The following is a 23625-nucleotide window of genomic DNA, read 5'->3' on the forward strand; positions in this document are numbered from 1 at the left end:
TGGTGCGAGATACATTTACGACATCCAGAGTCATAACCAGGGTTTTGTTCTAAGAAGGTTATTTTTTAGGGGGGGGGGTTACACGAAAAAATTAATAAACGCATAAAATTTTTTTTTATATGCATTTGTTACAATTTTACGAGTCGGACAAACATTTCGTGGGGGTCTAAACCCCCCTGGATGCGACCTTGACGACAGCGTATATGCGTATTGTGAGGTTAGTGGTTTTTGGTTTGTTAGAGATTTCGGTTCCTTTCTAAGTAAGGCGAGACTTTTCCATTCGGGAACAACGCACGATTTATATTGTAATTTATGTATTTATAATTTATTATACATTTATTGATTTAATTTATATATTAATTGTTTATAGTGTTATTTATACTTGCGAGCCGCTATTTATACTTATGAGCCGCTATACGAAAAGGCTAACATCATGTTGTTTTCAGTATAATTTATTTTTGTTTCAATTTGTTACAATTTATTTGTTAAACTTTGCTATTTATTAGTTGCGATAAAATTTATTCATAATTTATTAAACATAAAAATGAATGCACAGTACTAATTCCCAAATGTCTCCTAGGCCTATAGAGGGGGAGGCGGATATTACGAGTTACTGAAGCACTAAATCGAAAAGAAAAAGAGATTATAAATGTAATAACTTTACTCACCAAAAAATGAATATAAGAAAAAGTTAAATAGATTAAATATTCAATCCTATACAAAAAGGAAAAAGAAAACGATGTCGAAGAAGCCAAAGTTTTTAATTTTTTTTTTTTTTTTATAAGCTAAACTAGTGACAAATTCAAGCTAATTTGGGCATCTTATTCCATGCAGTATGACTAGTTGTTGTATGATTGAAATACTGAGGGAGTAAAAGCATGAGTGCTCATTTACCACTATACTATTCATTCTAAAAAAAAAAAAAAAAAAAAAAAAAAAAAAACTGTGAACCACGGCCATAGCAAAAAAACAGGGCCTGTGTAAATCATTTGATTGATTTATATTTGAGTCACACAGGAGCTAAAACAATTAACTACAATTATTCAATATCCGGTGATTTTAGCTTCCAAAACACTTGGTTGCTCTTAACCTTCTACGTTCCTAATTATGACCATTAAAGGTCACAAATCTTGTCAAAAATAATACAAATAACATTTTCCATGCTCAAACCTACAGAAATGGGGTTTTATTACTTTTTTTAGAATGAGATACATCACCTTCTTTTGATTGTAAATAGAGAAAAAGAAATAGTACATGAAAATTAGCGTACGACTTTCTACAGTAAGCCTTGTAGCATTATCCCCTGTGCGGGTACCTTAGAATAAAAGTACGCTGTATTTACTTCAGCCCGATTAAAAAAAAGAACAAAAATGAAAGATCTGGGTGGAAGGTAGGGACAGGGACTTAAGAAGGGTGTAGAGGACCTCAAAACCTGGCCCACTCCCCGAAATCCTAAATTTTCCAAATTTCTAGGCACTTCTTATTTAAATTATCAATCACTTGATTAATTAATTAGAATTATATTTTAGAGAGCTATTGAGAGAAGTTTCATGCTATCAAGATAATATCTATTCATAGAAAAAGGCACTTGAAATGAAAGCCTATTTTACGTTCCTCTTTGGTTTTGGTAGCAGTGCCAATAATAAAATCCCATCAAAATACCCATCAATTCCAGTAATTCAGAAGGAAATATAAAAACCATCATTTCGCTGAGATTTACTTGCTTATGGAAACGTGTTTCATGTTTTTGCTTCGAATTTGCCTTTTCGAATTCTAATAAATATGAGACTGAAAGATAATATTGCTTGTTTTAGATTCCATATTGGAGTTTGATTGAAATGTGTAGGTGAATGCAAAACTTGAGGATGAAGTTTTTATAAAAATTATTTCATCACAAATATTCTAAAATATTCATGTGTAAATATTCCAAATTTAAATCACCAAGTAGTTTTGAAAACTAAAGTTGATATGAAAAACAAAAATACATAATAGTCTATTATTTAAACTTATTTTATAAGCTCTAGTCCAACTAAGGAAAAACGAAACGAAAATATTTTTAATATCATGTTTCCGATTTGGTAAATCTTACTTTGTATAATTGGTAAGTATTTATGACCCATCGTCAATCACATGAGGTTATACAATGGGTAGCTGATACTAGTATTTTTACAGGTTATTTTTACAATCAGATTCAGTTCTTTTTTTATCATCATAAGGGGGTTATTATTTCTTCTTTTTTAGTCTGAAGGCAAGCGGGTATTTCTAATTATATGTATTGCATACAGTCAATGGGTTTTATTAGAAGGTGACAGATTGTATACCCAGATTGGGGGTATACTGTTCTGTCTCAAAGCTGGGGATTTGAGTTGAAACTTTCAGGATAAGTTATATCTAGAGGGAGGAACGGGGTTAACAGGCATATAACTTTGTGACCCAGGGGAGGGAAAAAGTATTTTTTTATCCAATTTTCAAAAAAGGGTATACGGTCCAGTCTTTTGTTTATGCCTAATGTCCGACATGATCTAATCATCTAATCATGATCTTAATTTCTCTTGAAAAGGATTTAGAACCTAAACTTACAAAGGCTTTGTGGTATTATATGCATTTATTCTAACAAAGTTAAGTTTCTCAAATTAATATTTAACTTCCGTTATGACTTCACAACTACAGTATTAACCATGCATAAACAAAATTATGCTAAAAATGCTAGATTAGCCTAAGTGAAAAAAAAATTTCCAACAAAAGACTCGAATTTTAGGGAAGTATATATAACCTATTTCGGAAGAAATAGAAGCTTCCATATTTCTTGTGAACTAAACAACATAATGGGAAACAGATCAGACGAGTCTATTGGGCACTTTGAACTTAATGAAATCGGACATTAATCTCAAATTGACAAATTTGGTCAACCACAGCCAAATCGCAAGATCAATTCGCAAGAATTTTGATAGTTTTCATGAAAAACTTTGAACAATAGACCAAAACAAAGAACTTGGTTCACTATTACCTTAACAGAGCACCGGATATTTCTAAAAGATTCGGGAACTACTTAAATTTTTGGCCAATGGAAGAACTAGGTGACAGTTTAGGAGTTGCAGTGAATAAAAAAAAGTTTTAGCTATCTTGCGAAATTTAATTTTCAGAAAGCGTGAAAAAAGCAATAAAAACTTACAACAATAGAGCTCATGACCAGGTATGTACACAAGGGGGGGGAATCTCTGGACCCCCTCTCAATCCTCATAATCCTTAGAATTTTTCCTATAATGTCTTTTCTTTCCTATTAAATTCAACCAATTTCAGTGTGTCTTTTTGAATTTCGTCCCTATTCCCCCAAATGCTGAGCCCTCCTATGTATTTTCTCGCTTACAAAACCAACTGAATTTTATAATTATCCCCTTAAACCAAAATTAATAGAATAGAATAAAATTTTTACTGATTGACCTAAAATTTCCATCCTCTCGATCTACTTTCAAAATATATCACCTATAGCGACTTAGATCCTTTAAAAGAAATAAACTAACAAATCCATCTTAATCTCATAGAGGGGATAGTTAGGCCTATTTTATGTTTCCTTCCCAATGTTTGTCCAACAAAAAATACCATGAAGTTATAAAGTACTAGCTAGATATAAACATAGGAGCCGAGTTTGAACAGTTTAGCCGTTTATGGAAAACAAAAGGAAGAAATAAGGATATTTTGATTCAAAGACAGAGGAAAAAAATACCTTTTGGAGGATTAACCGCAATCCCTGCACGGTATAATTTTTCTTCATTGCTCCAGTCAATATTCCGAGTCACAGTTCTAGCACAAAACACAGAAATGAGGAGAATTATTGCTGAGAGAAGTAAGTTCTTTTTTGTTTCAGAACGACTCCACTTCCGTAGCAAATCACAACCATAGCCAATCATGAGGCAAAATCCCATACTTGGTATATATAAAATTCTTTCTGCCACAACAAATCCCACATAAAAAAATAAATTACTTGCAGGTATAAAAGGGACAATTACAATTAATAAGCATATCACAGCTATGTCAACACCATCATAAAAATAGTTGACACTTATATTCAGTTTTTCTAAGTCATAAGTTATCCGAAAGGGGGATTTCCGCCTTTCTCCAAGCTTTTCACATAACTTTTTCATAAAATATGCTAAAGAACAATAAAACACTAAAGTTAAATAGTTTCGGGGGTCATATATAGAATTCACAGTTGGTATACTTTCCATTGACCAATCGAAACTCAATAGACTGGGGTTTAAAAGTAGCCAAAAGTTAAAAACTGGAAGGTATAAAAATGTGCAAGTTCTTGTTATTATTGAGTCACTGTCCGAAGCAGGATTGTCGGATGGAGAAAATTCGGGGGGTTTTGTTCCCATTATCAACAGTCTTCCTCCAATCAACGATGAAACTGCCAAAGCTACGACCAATGTAGGCTCCATCAAGCTTTTTGAAAATTTCTGAAAAAAAGAAAAATCATAAGCATATGTTATTAATGGAAGGTAAATACATTAAATTGCAGGATATGCAACCGAGTGTATGTATAAGCCTATTTAAATTTACACACACACACACGCACACACAGACATATATATATATATATATATATATATATATATATATATATATATATATATATATATATATATATATATATATATATATATATATATATATATATATATATATATGTATATATATATATATATATATATATATATATATATATATATATATATATATATATATATATATATATATATATATATATATATATATATATATATATATATATATATATATATATATATATATATATGAATGTATTCATAAATTAAGTAACAGTTTGTGGGCTTAGAGCATTTTCAGCGTCTTACCAATGCAAACTTAAAAACTAAATTCACAACTGTGATTGCAATCTTCCCATCCTTAATAATTTTGTGCAGTGGCTGCTTTTCTTACAAAATTTATTAATTTGGCTTTTTCCAAAAATAAAATTTCATTGTAAAAAGAAATATCAATTTTTTGTGCTGAATTCAAAAATCTGTTAGATTTATTTAAAACATTCATTTTAAGTGTGTATTACCACTTGCCCAATCGTTCAGACCCGTTCACAGACAGTGGCGTTAATTGGGTGAGAGGGAGTGGAATCTGTGCCCCCCCCCCCATAGATTTGGAAATATCTTTTTTTTATACTTTCATTGAAAATGGCTTTTTTTATTTTAACCGAAAAAATCTAAAAAAGCAATAAAATTGCTCTCCTCCCTAGATCTTGAAAAGTAAAATTCACTGTGATTTGTGATCAAATTTCCGTGATTTGACGGTACTGTTTATAGGGGTCGGGTCTACATGTCTTTCTCCCATCCCTAAATTCTTTTAATCTCGTCATTAGTTAACTTAGGTTACAGAAGTCTTTTTATTTAAGAAATTTATTACTCAATAAAACCGAAATCTACTAGTTTTCCCTGTTAGCCACGAAAGTTTTAAAACGAATTAAAAAAACGACTAAAAATAATTATTATTCCTGTTTAAACTCCTATGAATTTAGCCCATTATCCAGCTATGTTATAAAAACTTCCTATCAGCATTTGAAATTGGGAGACCATAAAGCACTGTTGCATGTTCCATTTCAATGCAATGAAAATCTGAGTTTTGGTGATTATAATACCTATTCAGATGTAATTTTCAACTAAATTACTTTGCTCTGTTTTTATAGATTTCGTTTGCTAATCAGAAATGCTATTTCACTAAAGTAAGCAGACATACAGAATTTTGAGGCGTTGCTTCACCTCAAGCCATGAGGAGGACCAATTTTCTGAAAGTTTCTCATGTATACATCATGAGTATATATCTCGTGTATACCCCCCCCCCCCCGCACCCAGATTTGTCTGAGGAAACCGTCAAAAAATGCAAGATCCTATTTTGACCGGTCGCTCCAGGAGAAGGGGTTTGACCACCCGCCGGAAGGGTCAGATCTTTTTAAACTTATGTCGAGAATATACATCGTGTTTCGTTTTTAAAGCAAACCAGGAATTATTCATCAGTCGTCCAAAGTCAAAACATTTTTACCTGCATTTTTTTTTCGGTTTTCAAGTTAAAAAGACTACGTGTTCAGTTTATTGGCCTTGCTGGATCGAAAGGTTAAGTCTCTGAGAGACCAAAACTTTTTCTCATTCTGACCTATGGTCTGCGTAGTGCAGGTACCAATTTCCTAATTCCCAGCTGTCACTTGGGAGTGCAATACATGGTTGGGGGCAATTTATTCTACGTTTCCCATGTTTCCCCCCCAAATTCTTTCAGGTACTCATTTAGCACTGGGTCGACTCTGGCTGAGTTTACAAAGGTATAACGGTGACCCCCGTTCCAAACCAAATAACGAACGGCATCAGGAATCGAATCTCTGTCCTACCGGACATAGGATCTTTGAGGCCGCAAATTATTCCTTTTATGGTCTAATCGGGTTTTAAACCCCTAGACAGTCCAACCTAGCGATTAGATGTGCGAGGTGAAAATTCGATATTGATTCCATCACTTACACTCCTTTCACGAGTCTTCGCCTTAACTTGCCAAAATAACTATAGAGCTTTGACTGTGCATGCATCAATAAATGGATGGGGGAAATGTCAGTCACTATAACAATGCATAACTAAGTTAGGTTGTTCTCAGGTTTTGTTAGAAAACCTGCCTTATACAGATCAGAATTTTTTCATTTTTTCACATTTCTAAATAAACAACTTAGGAGTGACCTAACACAGGTTGTCTATGTATTGCGGTAAATTTGCAGTTTACAACATAATTTGGCTTAGATGAAAGTAGGTAGATCACTTGATACATTTTCTTATGCTGCTTTAATATTCAATAATCGCTTCTGGAGGAAATTATATTTTTGAGCCCTTAAGGGCTAAAAGGACTCAAAACGACCCGTAGTATTGTATTGTATCAGATTTACGACGCTTCTTGACTACTAAGGTCCCTGCGTCGGCCCTGCGGTGCATTACTGCAGCATGATTCGATCTCTGGGTCCCGTATTACCAAGCTAAGGTCAAACCCACTGCGCCACCACAGGACACGACCCGTAGTAACCAAAACTTAAAATATGTTTTAAAAAAGCTGAAAATGACGTCACAGCAAAACTGACGTCATCGTGAGGGATTTCTAGCTCTTTTTAAACTTCCTGCAAATTCGTTTTCAATATAACATTTTACTATTAAAGACTAAGGAAAATAACAATTACAATTCCTGAATAGGCAAAGAAGAAGAAGAAGGCTTATTCTTGAGTTTAAATTGATATATTTAGAGAACATAGTGAATCCTTCCTTATGGGTCGTCAAAGTATCCCCTAGGAAGTTCTATTAAAAAAAAATCCCAAAATGCACAAAGATCAAGACTTCCGGCCTAAAAACCAACTTTTTAAACGGAGTGCCCCATAAAACCTTGGATGTGCCCATCTACGCCAAGCATGCTACTACTGCTGGTTTCAAGGCTGTCAGCTTCAATTTAACAATTTGACGGCTGAAATCCAAGCTTAACAAAAAGGGGTTACTAATCCTGGTCTGAAGTATAACGGTAAACTATTAGTAGGCTATGGTAGCTGAAGTAGAATTATTTCACTCTAGGAGACACAAATTCCTGGGCGCATCGGATTCTTTGTGTCCACTGTGGGTATGTTTATCTTGTCCCAAACAGTGCTTACAACTGAATGCACTAATGTCACCTGATAGGTTTACACTCGACTAGAATGTTGAGATTTTCTTAAGCAAAAGTAACAAGATGGGTAACATGGGAATGAATAGTAAATCAGTACAATAGTGAGATTATTCCTATTTTGTAAGACTAACCATTAGTCACTGCAACTGCTTTCGAGCCTTTGACTGCTGCCATTTGTTACAAGGTCCTGTAGCCATTAACGGTTTTTAACATTAAAATCATACTGAAGTGCAGTTTAAAAAAAATAACGTTTCTATTCTAAAATACGTCGTGATAAGCTGAATGTCCAAGAAATAAATTCATCAAAATTTAAAACGTTGATAATGAACCTTTAGAAGGAAAAGATAGTCAGATGGGCACCTTATGGGCACGTATATAGTTTTTTACAAGAGAGGAGGGTTGATCCATTACGGGGATGGGGTGTTCGTCAAGAAAAAAACGATGTGGTTTCCGCATAAAAATTAAATAAAAAATACCAGAAATCCTTGCATTTTGTGGGAGGGGCGAAGTCCGACCGAGGGTTCACCTAATTGCCAAACGTTTGAACCAGCTTGCGTGTGCCACAAATGGTAGGGGTGTGGTGTATATGACGTTACGTGTGATGGGTTGACGCAAGGTGTTGGAGACGTACAGCAAACAACGAAGAACGAAGAAAATAGATAAAGAGAAGACCCACCGTAAAAGAAGATGGTATTATGAAGGTAGCCCTTCCAATGCAATGTATTTCCATATAATGAAACAGAATTACCTTAGCAAATATGTGGTGAGGGAAACCAAGAGGAGTTTGGAGAAAATCCAGTTTAAACTTAATACTTGCTAGGTGTTATACGAGGTAGGTGTTATTCCGGCACCCTTGCTTCAACATTTGTATGGACAGTTAACATCAGATAGCACTAGATCAGATCAGGCACATGCGTAGAAATCTGTTGGGGTGGGAGGCAAAATAAAAAAACACAAAAAATAGGCGGATTATTTAAAAAAAACAAGAAATTGTCCAAGGGATCGTAAGAATATTAACATTTCAGGGAGGTAGAGGGAGGGAAAGTCCCAAGTCTCCTCACTCCAAGCGTATGAGCTTGCAGGGGATAATAGTAGACATGCAAAAACAACCTACGTTTTTTGTCAGAATAGGCCAGAGTGAATGAGAATACAAGTTAATGGTAGAACTGAAATAGATCTTTTAGCCGAACTATTTAAAGGACAATTTGATGAATGCCGTAAAACCGTAAAAAAAAAAAAAAAAAAAAAAAAAAAAAACAGGAAAAAAATTCAAGAGGAAGATTCACCGTTTTTTTTTTTTTTTTTTTTTTTTTTTTTTTTTTTTTTTTTTTTTTTTACTATGCTTTTTAGACATCAGTGTTTACAGTATTGTACTAGAAGGTTAGAAGCAAATTATTTAATTATAATTTCTGATAATCAATTATTTGCTTTTATTGTGTTTAAGATAATGGGGAACACACAATTTTAAGCAATTTGTATTACCATAAGTTCACAAAGGAGCACAGTTTTAGCCCCCTTTATGTATTGCAAGCATTTAAGGGGCTAAATTTATTATTATACGTTAGTTAAAGTTGAAGGTATAAGATTAATAACAATTGAACTATGCAAAAAAGTGGCCTTGCCCGCAAAATCTTCCGAAGCGGCTTTTCAGATATTTTTATTCATTTTAACATTTTTATATCATAAGCTACCATCAGTTCTTTCTTTAATTTAATATCTTGTTTACGACATTCTATGATTATCAAGAATAATTGAAACATGCAGATATATGGATGACTTACCTACAGCGATGAAATTTAGCAGCTATTTATCATGTGTATTATGATTCTAGAAAATAACATACACATCAACAGATCAGTAAAAACTATAGCTTCACAGTTTATAATATAAAGTTATATCTTCCTGTAACCAATTTGTTATTAATAGTATATTATGTGATTTGATTTCATCGTTACAAAACTGAAAATTCTTCGAAAGAGGATCGGTTTTATAAAATTTTCAAATATTCACTTCTGCCAAGATTGGTGCTTTCCACTATTGCTAATGACGTCATAAATTTAAAACTTATTAGTACTGCAAATAGTTAGTTTGACTCACACAGACTGAAATCAGAATGAATATTTAAACAGTTAAAAGCTCGTAAAAGCAGGTAATGGGATCTCTTACTTTGGCGATATTTATGATGAAGATTCGAAGACTGAGAAGGGGCATAATTTGGCAAAAAATTTACACGATGATAAATACCAATGCATTAATTATTCAGTGTTATCACAAAAAGAAGATTTTTTCATTTTTTTTTTATTGAAGAAATAGATTTTCGAGGTATGGAAGATCAAATAGAAAAAAAAACTGGGAGATACTGAAAATAACTTTGTCAGTTCTATAGCTCTAGGTACGATAAGCACAATTGAAGGTAAGCCGGAAACGAATTTCGAAGACCACACTGGATATACATAAAAAATGAAAAAAAAACAAACAAGAAAAGGATAAACGAAGATATTTCCTGTCAGCGAAAAAGATATTTTCCTTCTTATTTTATTGAAGAAATATATTTGTATGCTAGAAAAATAAACAACAAAATAAATATATATCTTTTTTCACTGGCTGGAAATTTCTCCATTTTTTATTTTATATATTTTTTTTTTCATTTTGCAAAGAAGTCTACAGAAATGACCCAAATAAAGGGTAGACGTAGAATTTTCTCAAGCTAAAAGTGGGTGTATTTTGGTCAATACGGGTAGGCTATATTTTATTAGGCTGATTGCTTAAGTTTGAAAGATTTTATGAATATATTGGAATATTCCGGGTGCTCCCGTACCGTACAATCCAGAACACACTCGAGAAGTTTTTGAAGAGCCTAAAATGTAAGGAAAATTTTCAAAGAATCCAAATTTCGCAGACGCGCATGAATTTATTGATTTAGACAGGATTTTGATAATTTGCACCCAAAATTGAGCAACATTTTTGGACAAGATCAAGCACAAACTTACTCTACTTTTATAATACTCAAGTTCGATTTCCACAAGCATATAAAAGGAGACACGTCACTACTATGCCAAAAAAATATTTTCCTTGTTTGTCAAGATAGGGTTGGGGTGGGGTATTGCATCAAGAAGATATATATATACATATATATATATATATATATATATATATATATATATATATATATATATATATATATATATATATACTAGCTGTTGGGGTGGCGCTTCGCGCCACCCCAACACCTAGTTGGTGGGGGCGCTTCGTGCCCCCCCCGCGCGCGTAAGTCGTTACGCGCCATATTAGTTACGCGCCATTGTAGTTGTGTCCCTATGTCCCACCTGTGAATATAGATATATAGGGGGGGGCACAGATATAGATATATAGGGGGGGCACATGTCTTTGCTCTTACATTTTCATTTTTTACACGCTCTAATTCTCGTTTTCGCATATCTTCTAACCGCCTGTGTCTTTGCTCTTTACTTTCATTTTTTATAAGTTTTGATACTCGCTGGTGAATATCTTCTAACCACATCTGTCTTTCTTCTTCATTAGCGAGGCTAGTGAGGCTTTATATAAATATAAAGCTACATAAAATATATCATTCCTAAGTCACTTTTATATGAAAAAAATTCTCACTAGATATTTTTCCTCAAACGCGCTTTTAAAATTTCAGTTACTATGGGTAAACCTAACATGGGTAACCACAAATCTTTATTATGATTTTTGAAAATGCGAATTTCTCATCAGAGAATTTCGGTTACGCTTTATACAGGCTCTGTGAAACCGACCGTATACTTTCCTTATTAATTTAGCACACATCCAAGCCATTATTACTATTTGCAAAATATTGCAAAAAGAAAAAAAAGTTCACGACTTGCTAGATTTACGAGAGAGTCAGTGAAGATCTTTATGCCAAGGGTAGTCATTTGAAGCCATCTAACATTTCTATAACCAACCAGGAACAAAGTTCAATTATTTCTCACATAAAAGGAAGTCATAATCACGTCGTTTTATATTGATTTTGATGATAGGAACGAAATGGTAAATGCAAATGATCTTTATAATCGCACGTTTTTTGTGCATATAACGAGCGGGGACAACAAAAACCATTTAAATCGCGATCGTTAGAGCCAAGTAAGTGTCTACCAGCAACGGAGCTTCTAAATAAGCTATTTTTCCACAATCGTAAATACAACCAGATTGAAAATTTATTTTCTTTTGAATGAAACGCATATAATTTATTTTTATATCTTAGCAGCTTCTATTACTGCTGGACACCTACCTGTTATAATCATCCTTTAAGGAAAAAAAAAACACCAGCAGGGGTAGAAAGACGGTAAAGGTAAAAGACTAGATTAGGGGCTATTGAGAGGGAAACATTCTTACTTCATAATATGCAGAACAATTATAGCTAGCAAATTTTGCCTGCATCCCCGCTATACTTTAACTCCCCTCCCCCCGAATGTGCAAATATATAGACCAAGTTATATATTTCCAATGCATTCTGCCATCCGTCATTCTTGTTTTCCGGTTCTTATTTCGTTACAATTCATTCGATTTACGGATACACGGGTTGAAACAAGAGAGACATATTGGGAGAATACATGGGATATATCTAATTTTGGCTATATATTTGCACATTAGAGAGAGTTCGGTGTAAAGTATGACGGAACTGCACGCAAAATGTGTTACCAACAATTATTCTGCATATTATGAAGTAAGTATTGTTTCCTTAACATGTTTCCTTCTCAATAGCCCCTGATTTAGACCTTTACCAAAACGACTTTGTCATCATAGAGAAATTATTAACTATTGCTTTAATATTCCCCCCTCCATCTAAACTTTTGGTTGTGCTCGTCTGAAAATGCATCAGTGATTCAAATATTCCTTCATCAATCCTGAATATGTTCAAATCAGCCATGCCTATTTAGATGAGCATCGGAATATGTTCAAATATGCAGGATTTACTCCTGTGGTGCATTTAAGAAGGGGGAGGAGGATGGATCTGAAACTAACGCAAAATATACGCGAGTTTAAAAATAAATGTAAGAAACTATAGAAGCGACATCGGTATTTTTTTTTTTGGGGGGGGGGGGGCACAGACGTCATTCAAATAATTGGTTCTCATTGAATCAATATTCGTTTATGGACTTTATTTTGATGAATACACATATAGTCTCATATGCAATTTCTTACTAGATAAATGTTGAATTTTAAATCCATAGCCAAGGTATTATTACAGTTATTAAACATATACATGTTATTTAAATCCCTTTCTGAGGTAAAATTATTTATTTTTATTTTATGGATTTAATTGTTTATCCCTCCTCCATATCAGGCCGTGGCATTTCAAGGGGATGTGGTTATGTTAATCGTTTTTGTTGAATTTTAAATGGATATTAAATAGAAGAAAAATGAAAATATATCCCTTTAAATCCATGAGAAACTTAACATTTTCATTTATCAAAATATCGAGATAGGTGTCAATGGAGGAGGACGTGGAGGAGACGTGGCTGTGTCAAGTTTTTTGTTAATAATTGATATTAAATAAATGAAATAAAAATAAAAATATACCGTTTTAAATCTATGCAAAATTTAGCATTTTATTTTTCAAAAATGTTGAGAGAGATACCAAGGAATGAGAGTGATATTCAATGTAAAAAGATGTAGGGGTGAGGGGGGAGATCTATGTTTCTAGACAAACAAATCATCATCACCTTTATAAACTTTACTGGATATATTGCAAATTTGTGGTCTCTCTCTAAGTTATCATTATTATTATTCCCTTGTTTTCATCTCATCTGAATAATATATGAATAAATGAAAAATATGAATAGCAAATATTTATAACGAAAAACGACAAAGCGACGAAGTACTATGAATTCCTAGAGGTTGTATTTATGAAAGAAAAGGAATTATCCGGAACTAGGATCTTTTCGAAGGGAAACTAAGGAGATATTTCAGCTAAATGAACAATAGCCATCTTCAGGGAAACAGAAGAAGAAACAAGGAAACCAATAAAGATCTAACTCAAGACCCAAAAGTTCCAAGAATATAAAAAAAACGAAAATAAAAACCAAAATCAATTATAGCTTTAGCTTCATCACTTCACATCGCTGTAAACATTTGTTTGCTTGGTAACTGTTTTGACACCACTTGATTAATATTCTTAAAACCATCAGGATCGCCAGGCCGTTTTTTTATTTTTTTTTGCAGTCCACATCCATACTAAAATTCATAAAGCCAAAAACCGTAAGTATGGCGTGCCGTACATAAATCGAAATTTTCTGAAGTCCAACCAAAATCTTTCTTTAAAAAACTTTTGAATATATGTCTACTAAATAAAACCAGTAATATATTTTTACAAGTGGACGAAAAGGAAGTTTTTATTTATCTTAAAAGCAAATTTTCCCGCCACGCAGAGAAATGGATTTTTAAACTCTAACCCGAAACAGAAGCGAAACCAATATACGCCACACAGCGACAAAATCTCCATCGGGCGGCGCAAAATGTGGCTGCCCGAGAGAAAATCAATCCGATTTTAGAATCTAACCAAAAAAGCAGCTTGAGTTATGATCTATTTTGAAAATGGAAAAAACAGACTCTATACAGAAATGGCAGATAATTTTTTTTGGAAGACTTTTTACAGTCCGTATGATACAGATATTGGGGAATTGAAAGTAGGCATAGCGGAAAAGCATGAAAAGAATACAGTTGCATTAAGTTAAAAGGCGTAGTTTTCTTTTTCCAAAATGCAATGTCTCACATGCAGAGGACCTCGACATCTTAGAGAACCCCCCAATTCTTTTTCTGTACAAGCTAATGGTTTTTAGTAGTATGCAAAAAAGCTTAAACTCATTTTCTAGATCTTTCTCTCGTCTGTAGAATTGATGTCAGGCAACACAATACCTCCTGAACTACTTCAGCTGAACATTATTCAGATTTGACTCAGTTGCATCAACTCAAGAAAATTTAGGAGAAGGGACAAAATGTGCTTTTCAAAATCTAAGGGGGCCAATTTTTTCAATGAAATGCCAAATAGAATGTATTTTTAAATGAAAATACCTCCAAAAAAGGTACCATTCGAAATTTTGGGGAGTGGGGCGAAAAATCTAGTATTTTTATCCGTTTTGTAAGTCTTTCTTCCTTTTTTTTTTAGTACTGAAGACGGCTTGGTGGAGTTCCTTGTTGAAATATCTGCTTATTTTCGCTTCTTTTTGTTCCACTGGCTGACACTGCCCTAGTTTTTCTCAGCTATTTAATTTTATTATTCATTTATTATTTTTCTTCTTTGTCACACGTTAAAAATCTAGGTGGGTATGCACCCCTCTGCAAACCTATTTCCCAAAATTGATGCCGCTCATTTGACTACAACCACGATTAAGGCCATTATCCTAAGAAATAAAATACATATTTGGAAGAGCATTCCACGGTTACAAGGAAATATTGGCATCTTTTTTTTATTAAATAAAAAAACAAGTTTTTTTAAATGAAAGTAAGGAGCAACATTAAAACTTAAAACGAACAGAAATTACTCCGTATATGAAAGGAGATTCTCCTCCTCAATGCCTCGCTCTTTACGCTAAAGTTTGACTCTTTCTCTTAACTCTATTTTTAAAACAGTAAGAAACTTTAGCGTAAAGAGCGGGACATTGAGGAGGAGAATCGCCTTTCATATACGGAGTAATATCTGTTCGTTTTAAGTTTTAATGTCGCTCCTTACTTTCCGTTAAAAAAACTTATTTTTTATTTATTTAATTTCTGGACGTTTTTGAATTAATGTATGTTTTGATCTTGGCTCTCCGCACATAAATAATTAAAACGAAATTTTTATATTAATTAATTGCAATTAATCGGAAGATTTTGAGAAAAATGGAGCGAGGGAGGAAGCCTACTTGCTCTCCAAGTTTTTGATTACTTAAAAAAGCAACTAGAACTTTCAATCTTTTACAAACCTTTTCATTGGTAAAAAATATACGTAACTTACGAATTAACTTACGTAACGAACTTCTATATTCGTATGTTTTTATTGCGTATATGAGGGGGGTTCAACCCTCGTCAATACCTCGCTCTTTAAACTAAAGCTTAGATTTTGTCCCAATTCCTTAAGAATGACCTCTGAATCACAAAGGCCATAGAATAAATAGTTGAAATTACTAAAAATACTTTAGCGTAAAGAGTGAGGTATAACGAGGAGGTAAACCCCTCATATGCGTAATAATTTTTTTTCGTTTTAAGTTTTAATGCTGCTCCTTACTTTCAGTAGAAAAAAAAACTTTTCATATTTATTTTGTAATTGTTTTTTCAAATAATGCTAGAAAATCCTGCGCCCCCTTCATTGAAATTCTCTACCCCCATGAGAAGTTTCTCCATGGAAATTTTCCCCACGTAACCCCTCCCCCCTAAACTCTCCCCCCTAAACCAAACAAATCCCCCTGAAGACGTCTGTACACTTCCCAGTAACCATTACTATATGAAAACACAGGTCAAAGTTTGTAACTTGCAGCCCCTCCCACGGGGACTGCGGGGGAGTAAGTCGTCCCTAAAGTCATAGTTATTAGCTTTTGACTATGGTGAATAAAATGGGTATCTCAGAATTTTGATCCGGTGACTTTGGGGAAAAAATGAGCATGGGAGGGGGCCTAGGTGCCCTCCAATTTTTTTGTCACTTAAAAAGGGGACTAGAACTTTATATTTCCGTTAGAATGAGCCCTTTATTGACATTCTAAGACCACTCAGTCGATACGATCACCCCTGGAAAAAAACAACAAAAAAACAAATACACACGCATCCGTGATCTGTCTCCTAACAAAAATGCGAAATTCCACATTTTTGCAGATAGGAGCTTGAAACTTCTACAATAAGGTTCTCTGATACGCTGAATCAGATGGTGTAATTTTCGTTAAGATTATATGACTTTTAGGGGGTGTTTCCCCTTATTTTCTAAAAGGAGGCAAATTTTCTAAGGCTCGTTACTTTTGATGGGTATAAATGATATTGATGAAACTTATATATTTAAAATCAGCATTAAAATGCGATTCTTTTGATGTAACTATTGGTATAAAAATTCCATTTTTTAGAGTTTCGGTAACTATTGAGCCGGGTCGCTCTTTACTACAGTTCGTTACCACGAACTATTTGATATTCAACAAGTTATTTTGGAGAATGAGTGCGACGATTGAGTTTTAGTAATGCCTAGAATAATTTTAAACAAATCGGTGATTTCTATTACAACCGCCAGGGAAAAAATGCGTTAGGAATAAGATACACACTTTTAATAACATTCCATATTTAAAGGTAACAAGGCGGCGATTTTTTTTCCTTTTTTTTTGTAATAATGCTGAGGAATCGAACAGTTGGTGGTAACAAACTGTAAATAAGGAGTGACCCGGCTCAATAGTAACTGAAAATCTAAAAAACGGAATTTTGACACCAATAGATATATCAAAAGAATCAGCTTTTGAAAAAAAGAAAGAAACATGCTCTAAAAGCCAAGTGATCTTGATGAAAATCACGCCAGCAGATTCAGCAAAAATGCTATCTGCAAAAATGTGGAATTTTGTATTTTTTGCTAGAAGGAGGATCACAGATGTGCGTTTTTTTGCTCGTTTTCCCAAGGGGCGATTGTGTCGATCCAGTGGTCTGAGAATATCGGAAGAGGGATCATTCAAATAAAAATTGTTCTAGTGCCCTTTTTAAGTGACCAAAAGATTGGAGGGCGACTAGGTCCCTCTCGTCCCTTTTTCCCAAAAAGAGTCTAATGCAAATTCTGAGATAGTCATTAGGTTCATTATAGTCGAAAGGCCCAACAAATGTCTTTGGGTACAAAATGGCCACCCACAGCCCCAGGGAAAACATTTCTAATTTATAAAATTTGTTCATTGTTTACGCATAGTATTTGTTATTGGGATGCATGCACACATTTTCGGGTGAGGAGGGGGCCAAATTTTCTGCTGGGAGTTTTTCCACGAAGGAACTTTTCGAGGGGAGGGACATTACCAGGGAGTGAAATTGTCAGGGGAAATTCACTGTGGGAATTTGCCAGAATTCTTCTGCAAAATTCTTTTTATATGCCTTGCTTTCTCTTTTCCGTCTCAATTTTACGTGCGGATTGGTTAAGAATAATCGTCCGGGGTAAATTTTCACCGGGATTGAATTGTCAAGAGGATATTTCCGAGGGGAGGGAGGTGGGGCCAGACTTCCTGTCATTATTTAGAAAACGATAAGAAATTGAATAAATACAAACAGGCTTTTTCAACTGAAAGTAAGGAGCAACATTGAAACTTAAAACGAACAGAGATTATTATGTATATAAAGGTGGTTGTCCCCTCCTCAACTAATCTTTACGCTAGAGTTTGAATTTTGTCCCAATTCTATAGGAACAACTCCTGAAACACAAGGCCCGTTTAATTAGAACAATAAGACACTTTTTTAAACGTACTAAAAATTTTGGTGTAAAGAGCGAGGTGTTGAGGAAGGGGCAAACCCATTCATATATGTAATAATTTCTGTATGTTTTAAGTTTTAACGTTGCTCCTTACTTTCAGCTGATTTTTTTTTTTTATTCAATGACTGCAAGAACTAAACCTTAGCAATACTTATATGTGATATTAAGAAATTTGAGATTTCCATCTTAATCAGAAAATCAAAAATAAAATGTGTTAGTGGCAATATCTGCACAGTCTGCAAAATATCGACTATATAAAATTCGCAAATAATTCTTATACTAGCAATGTTAATACCAATAACTACTAACAATAAAATTGTCCATAATATTAGCTATTTCAATTAATGACATTTATTTTTCCAACATGCTCATTTTTGGTCGAGTCATGAATGATTCTTGTTCCTTCCTTGGCACGCTTTAAGCAAATCAGACTAGCTAATCTATATTTTCTTCTCTTGGAATTTTTTACCCTCCCTACCTACCTTTCACTCTACCTCTTCCCCTCTCTCCCTCACTCACTCTCTGCAGATGCAGGTTTATTTCATTAGAGGATGGCATGACTAGCCAGGTGACAAAAACATTTCGGTACCTCTACGTCGAAGACTACCGTACTCCTAACCAAACCTGGCTGACTTCCTATTTTTGGACAGGAGGAACGATGGGAGAGGGGGATAGAGGCAGATAGAAAGCGAGAGAAGAAAAAAAGAGAGAGACAGGGATTTTGTGGACTAATTAACCTCAATTAAAGCATCCCTTAAGAGGCCAAGGATAAAAGGAAGAGTAGTCAAAGACTTCATTGAAGTTATAAAAATAGCAAATCGTCCTCCCCCCTTATTGTCTTACATAAGATAATTTATTGACGTTGCTCTAAGTTTGCTCTTTATATCTTGAATATCACGAACGTTTTCTTGAAAAAAGAAAAAAAAATGTGTTTAAACTGGTTAAATAAAATCTAGAATTAAAAAGTGACTTACTTGAATGAAATCTGAAATGCTTCTCACTCTGGAATGAATGAATACGTCATAAACATAGCAGACAGCTAGAATTGTCACTCCGTGCTCTTTGGTAAGCATAGAAAAAAGAGCACAGCATATAGTACAACCCAGGAACAAATACTTCTTGACTAGAACAGATGGAGGAATTTGACTTCCATCTCCGTAAATACTAGGTGTACTCCTCCCACTGCAGCTTGGAGACTCGCTCTAGAATAAGATTTAGTAGAACTAAATAGAAGACCTCAATTAATTTAGATACATATGCTGCAAAAGAAACAATGGATGAAGAAGTCCGTTCGATAACGTCAAGATAGCCCAGTTATTACGCATCGTACGAGATAGAACGGTACACCGGGCCCTTGCGCACGAGTTGGAAGGGGTTATGGTCCCTAAGCGTTCCATAAGGATGGCCGGGACCGAAGTAAGTATTTAAGCTGCAAAAGAACAAATTTTGATAAATAAAAATTACCACAAATTCTAATTCGTAATCGGAATTGACGATAAACTTTTTGACATTGTTAAGTTTCACTGGAATATATGATTTTGCCTTCTAGCATTATTTATAAAGACTGGACAATCCTTAGAAGGCTTGGTGTTTCAGTGAGTTGATAGCAGTGGTAGTAGTTGTAAACTAAAGCACAATCAGCGGAAAGTTTTGCAAAAGATTATATTTTTCATTTCTTTTTAACTGAATAAAAATAATATCAAAACTGTAGATATACAATTGTTCCGTGTTTTCATGAAACCTTTGCATAATTACTCTGTATTTGTTTTTCAGACTAACTTCCCTACGCCCAAAAAATGGAGCCTTATGAAGATATATCAACCGCTCTTAGGGGGCTCCCAAACCACACGGTAAAGTTCAAACCGCCATATTCAAACGCAACGCTATGTTTTAGCATTGAGAGGCTGCGGGTCTGCAAGATATTTAAAAGATAAAAATCATCCGCAACAAAAAAGAAGTTCAAGAAGTCCTCTGCTATAGCATAAAACCAAAATGCGATTGTGTGAGAGGGCCTAGGGAATATGTCGTGCCCCGGTAGACAGAACCCCTGTTGTAGCCTGTCCCCTTTATTTACATTGGTATTCCTATAAAAAAGCTAACAAAATGTCCTGGAATTTACAGGCCTCGCAAAGGGATTACTTTGGCAGACAATTAACTTTTCAAAAAGCGGCCCATTGTTGACCATTCTCCCTTTTATTTTTAACCACGGCCACCAAAAAAATTACTCAGTTTTTCCCTTTTGTAAGAATCTGACATTTTACTACACACGAGGTAAGCAATGTTGACGACTTGTACACTGCTCACAAAGAGCCAAGGACGAAGAACCGTAAGATTAAATAATAATTTCAAAGTATTATAGTGTGTAATCAAACATAAAACAGTGTTAGAAGAACACTGGTCTAATACGAAAACGATACAAAATAGTTTATATGTTTCGATACAAAAACTTAGTAAGGATTTACGGTGATGTATCACCGGCAGGATGGAGAAGGAGGGTGCGTAGCTGTGCTGGTCACGCTCCTTGGCGCTACAGTAAGTTGTCAGCAGTAGTAGAAGTAATGGTATTACTAACAGAGGCCACTTCGAGACTCTGTACGCGTAATAATGATTAAAAAATATAAGTTATTATTCATCCCTCAAGTAAATATAATAGATATCGGAGCCCCATGTTTCCTTATGCACATTCCACGGAGACAATTGTTAAAGTCACGAAATCAATTAATCACTTTTCGTACATTATCTATCGCGCATCGATCATTGTGTTTTAAATTATTTTCATCTTATTTAAACGTAAGCTGAATTAATTGAGCAAAAATTCTTCTGATCCAAACTCTTCTAAACATTTTTTCCAAAAAATCGATCATTAAGTTCTAAATTATTAGCATCTTATTTCAATTGATGCTGAAAAAGTCGAGCAAAGATTTTTCTAACCCAAATTCTTCCAATTCATTTAAAAAATGCTTCTAGAAAATTGGTAATTAAGTTCTAAATAATTGGCATCTAATTTAACCTGAAGCTGAATTAGGTGAGCAAAAATTCTTCTGCTTTTCAAAAAAAATCAACTCTTTAATTATTGGCATCTTATTAAACTGGAGTTGAATCAATTGAGGGAAAATTGTTCTAATCCAGATTCTTCTAATTCTTATAAAAAAAAGTCTTATAAAAAATTAACCATTAGGTTCTAAATCTTCGGTTTTTTGTTTAAATTGAAGCTGAATTAATTGAGCAAAAATTCTTCTAATCCAAATCTTCTGATCCTTCTAAAAATTCTTTTAAAAAGTTGTTAATTAAGCTCTAAATTATTAACATCTTATTTCAACTGAAGCTGAAGTAGCAGACAAATTCTTCTAATCCAGATTCTCCTAAATCTCCTAAAAAAATTGTTGTAAAAAACTGATCATTAAGTTCTAAATAATTGGAATCTTATTTAAAGTCAAGCTGAATTTGCTGAGCCACAATTCTTCTACTTCTTTTAAAAAATTAATCATCAAGTCTTAAATTATTGGCATATAATTGAACCGGAGCAGAGTTAGTTGAGTGAAAATTCCTCTAATCCAGATTCTTCTAATTCTTCTAAAAAGTCTTAAAAAATCGATCGTATGTTCTAAACAACTGGGATCTTATTGAAACTGAAGCTGAGTTAGTTAAGCGAAAATTCTTCTAATCTAGATCCTTCTAATTCTTCTAAAAAGTTGTTCATTAAGTTCTAAATTATTGACATCTTAATTCAACTGATGCTGAAGTCGCTGACAAAAATTCTTTTAATCCAGACTTTCTTAATTCTTCTAAAAAATCCCTCTTAAAAATTGATCGATAACTTCTAAATTATTGGCATCTAGTCTCAACCTAAGTTGAAATGGTTGAGCAAAGATTCTTTTAATTTCTCTAAAAAAATCCTTCTAAAATATTGATCAATAAGCTCTAAATAATAGCCATCTGTAAACTGAAGTTGAATCAGTTGAGCAAAAATTCTTGTAATCTAGATTCTTCCAATTCTTCTAAAAAAAAATTCAAAAAATTTCATCATTAAGTTCTAAATAATTGCCATCTTGTTTAAAGTGAAGCTGAATTTTCTGAGCGAAAATTCTTGTTCTTCTTCTAAAAAACTGATGATTAAGTTTTAGAAATATTGGCATCATGCTTAAACAGAAGCTGAATTAGTTAAGCGAAAATCCTTCCAATCCAAATTCTCCTAATTCCTCTAAAAAGGTTTTTTTTCTAAAATTGACCATCACGTTCTAAATAATTGGGACTTTATTTATAATAAAACTGAATTAATTGAGCGTAAATTCCTCTGATCTACATTCTTCTAAAAAGTTGACCGTTAAGTTCTAAATTATTGGGATCTTATTTCAATTGAAGCTGAACTACCTGAAAAGAATAATTCTAATCCAGATTCTTCTAATTCTTCTAAAAAAATCCCTCTAAAAGATTGATCATTAAGCTCTAAATAATTGGCATCTTATTTAAACTGAAGCTGAATTGAGTGAAAGTTCTTCTAACTGAGATTCCTCTTATTCACCTAAGTTCTATTAAATTCTAATTCATTAAAATTTATTAAAAATTTATCATTAAGTTCTAAATAATTGACACCTTATTTAGACAGAAGCTGCATTATTTAAGCAGCAATTCTTCTAATACAAAATCTTTTAATTATTCTTAAAAATTGATCATTACGTTCCAAATTATTCCCATCTTAATTAAACTGAAGCTGAATTAGATGAGCAAAAATTCTTCTAATCTAGATATTCCTAATTCTTCTAAAAAATTGATCAGGTTCTGAATTATTGGCATCTTATTAAAACTGAAGCTGAAATAGATGAGTGAAATTTCTTCTAATTCACATTCACCAAATTCTTCTAAAAAATGATCAAATTCTAAATTACTGGCATCTTATTAAAACTGAAACTGAATTAGTTTAGCGCAAATACTTCCAATTCAAATTCTTCTAATTCTACAAAAAATTGAACATTAAGTTCTAAATTATTAGCATCTTATTTAAACTGATACTGAAGTAGTTGAACTAACATTCTTTTAATTCATTAACCTACCAGAACAAATTTTTACACGAATTTTTACCGATCTACCAAAATATTTACATTACTTAAAAGTCAGACAGTCTTTTTACTCATTTAACTCATTTCATAACATGGTTTGTGCTGATAACAATTACTTGATGATGTGTCGCTAGTCGTGGCAATTGGATAATTATTAGGTGTGTGTGGGTGGCTATACAACTCAAAAGACACAAGTGTTCCAGGAGTTATCGCCGAAATTTATTGTTTGATCTGGAATTAAAGCAGAACCGGGCGCTCGCTAGTGCAAATTTCGTCTTTTCTTTCGTATTTATGTATTTTAGAAGCAGCTTCTTCTATTGAAAGACCACAGACAGATATCTATTAGGTTCTTGGATGACACTTGGATGACACTACACTAGGATGTTGTCATATGGGTTTTGGATGTCAGCTTTTTTCTTTTTGCGGCTT

At 33.6% G+C, this 23625-nt stretch overlaps 1 protein-coding gene across 1 annotated transcript in view; it reads right to left on the reverse strand.

Annotated features, from left to right (window-relative positions):
- Positions 1 to 23625, reverse strand: part of LOC136025244 (protein O-mannosyl-transferase TMTC2-like) — a 117059-nt gene that overhangs the window by 36277 nt on the left and 57157 nt on the right. Inside the window, exons 3-4 of the mRNA XM_065701077.1 lie at positions 19114 to 19341; positions 3725 to 4457 (exon numbers count right to left, since the gene is read on the reverse strand). Of these exons, the coding sequence (XP_065557149.1) occupies positions 3725 to 4457; positions 19114 to 19341 (961 nt within the window). The remainder of the gene's footprint in view (positions 1 to 3724; positions 4458 to 19113; positions 19342 to 23625) is intronic.

This window comes from Artemia franciscana, chromosome 3 (genome assembly GCF_032884065.1).
Source record: "Artemia franciscana chromosome 3, ASM3288406v1, whole genome shotgun sequence".
NCBI lineage: Eukaryota > Metazoa > Arthropoda > Branchiopoda > Anostraca > Artemiidae > Artemia > Artemia franciscana.